The following is a 1004-nucleotide window of genomic DNA, read 5'->3' on the forward strand; positions in this document are numbered from 1 at the left end:
GCCTAACATTGGTCGGTATCGGTCGGCACGTACTGCCTGTGGGTGTGCCCCAGGCCCGCCCGCCCGCCCGCCTGAGCTCTGATTGGCTGACCGCAATCCTTCCCTCGACCAATGGGTGTTCACCCAGAGGCTAGGTGTCCTCCAATCGGAGCGTTCTGCCTAGTCTTTATATGCCCCGTCTCCCCGGGCCCAGGCATTATTTTCTCTTCGAACTGACAGAGAGTTCCCACTCGCATCAGCATGTCTGGACGTGGAAAGCAAGGAGGCAAGGCCCGCGCCAAGGCCAAGACTCGCTCCTCCCGGGCTGGCCTGCAGTTCCCAGTCGGCCGTGTGCACCGGCTGCTGCGGAAGGGGAACTACGCTGAACGGGTTGGGGCTGGCGCCCCCGTCTATCTGGCCGCCGTGCTCGAGTATCTGACTGCCGAAATCCTTGAGCTGGCCGGCAACGCCGCCCGAGACAACAAGAAGACACGTATCATCCCCAGACACCTGCAGCTCGCCATCCGCAATGACGAGGAGCTCAACAAGCTCCTGGGCAAGGTCACCATCGCCCAGGGAGGAGTGCTGCCCAACATCCAGGCCGTGCTGCTGCCCAAGAAGACCGAGGGCCACAAGGCAGGGGGCAAAGCCAGCAAGTAACCGCCCATCCTCGTAAAAAAAAAAAAAACACAACAACCAAAACCCCAAGGGCTCTTTTCAGAGCCGCCCACAAACTCTGCCAAAGAGCTCAGTATCTTGACCAGTAGCGTAGTCTGCTCTTTCGAAGTTGCCATTTTTGCTCTTTCTTTTCTTTCCAATACCCCGGGCACATTCAGTCACTGGCCTGGCTTCCTTGCCCGAGGGCTCAGCAACACTAACGGCTGGTGGGTGTGTGGGGGGGGGAGGGGAGGGAGGGGGGGGGGGGGGGGGAGAAAGAGAAAAGAAAATAATAAACACGCGCGCTTTGTTGCTTCCCCGAAGCATGCCGCCTGCTGGCTTCCACGGTGTCCTTCCATGCAGCGTTG

At 59.7% G+C, this 1004-nt stretch overlaps 1 protein-coding gene across 1 annotated transcript; it reads left to right on the top strand.

Moving 5' to 3' along the window:
• The first annotated feature begins 228 nt into the window (after positions 1-228).
• Positions 229-676, top strand: LOC138520192 (histone H2A type 2-C). Its single transcript, XM_069632664.1, has one exon. It carries the CDS (start codon positions 241-243, stop codon positions 637-639), a length of 399 nt encoding a protein of 132 aa, XP_069488765.1. The 5' UTR covers positions 229-240; the 3' UTR covers positions 640-676.
• Positions 677-1004: the final 328 nt, after the last annotated feature.

The sequence above is a fragment of the Ambystoma mexicanum genome, chromosome 13, assembly GCF_040938575.1.
Source record: "Ambystoma mexicanum isolate Mex_15411 chromosome 13, UKY_AmexF1_1, whole genome shotgun sequence".
Classification (NCBI taxonomy): domain Eukaryota; kingdom Metazoa; phylum Chordata; class Amphibia; order Caudata; family Ambystomatidae; genus Ambystoma; species Ambystoma mexicanum.

What these genes read in the sequence shown, in the direction of transcription:
- LOC138520192 (XM_069632664.1), top strand. Translation starts at nt 241, where the DNA reads ATGTCTGGACGTGGAAAGCAAGGAGGCAAGGCCCGCGCCAAGGCCAAG.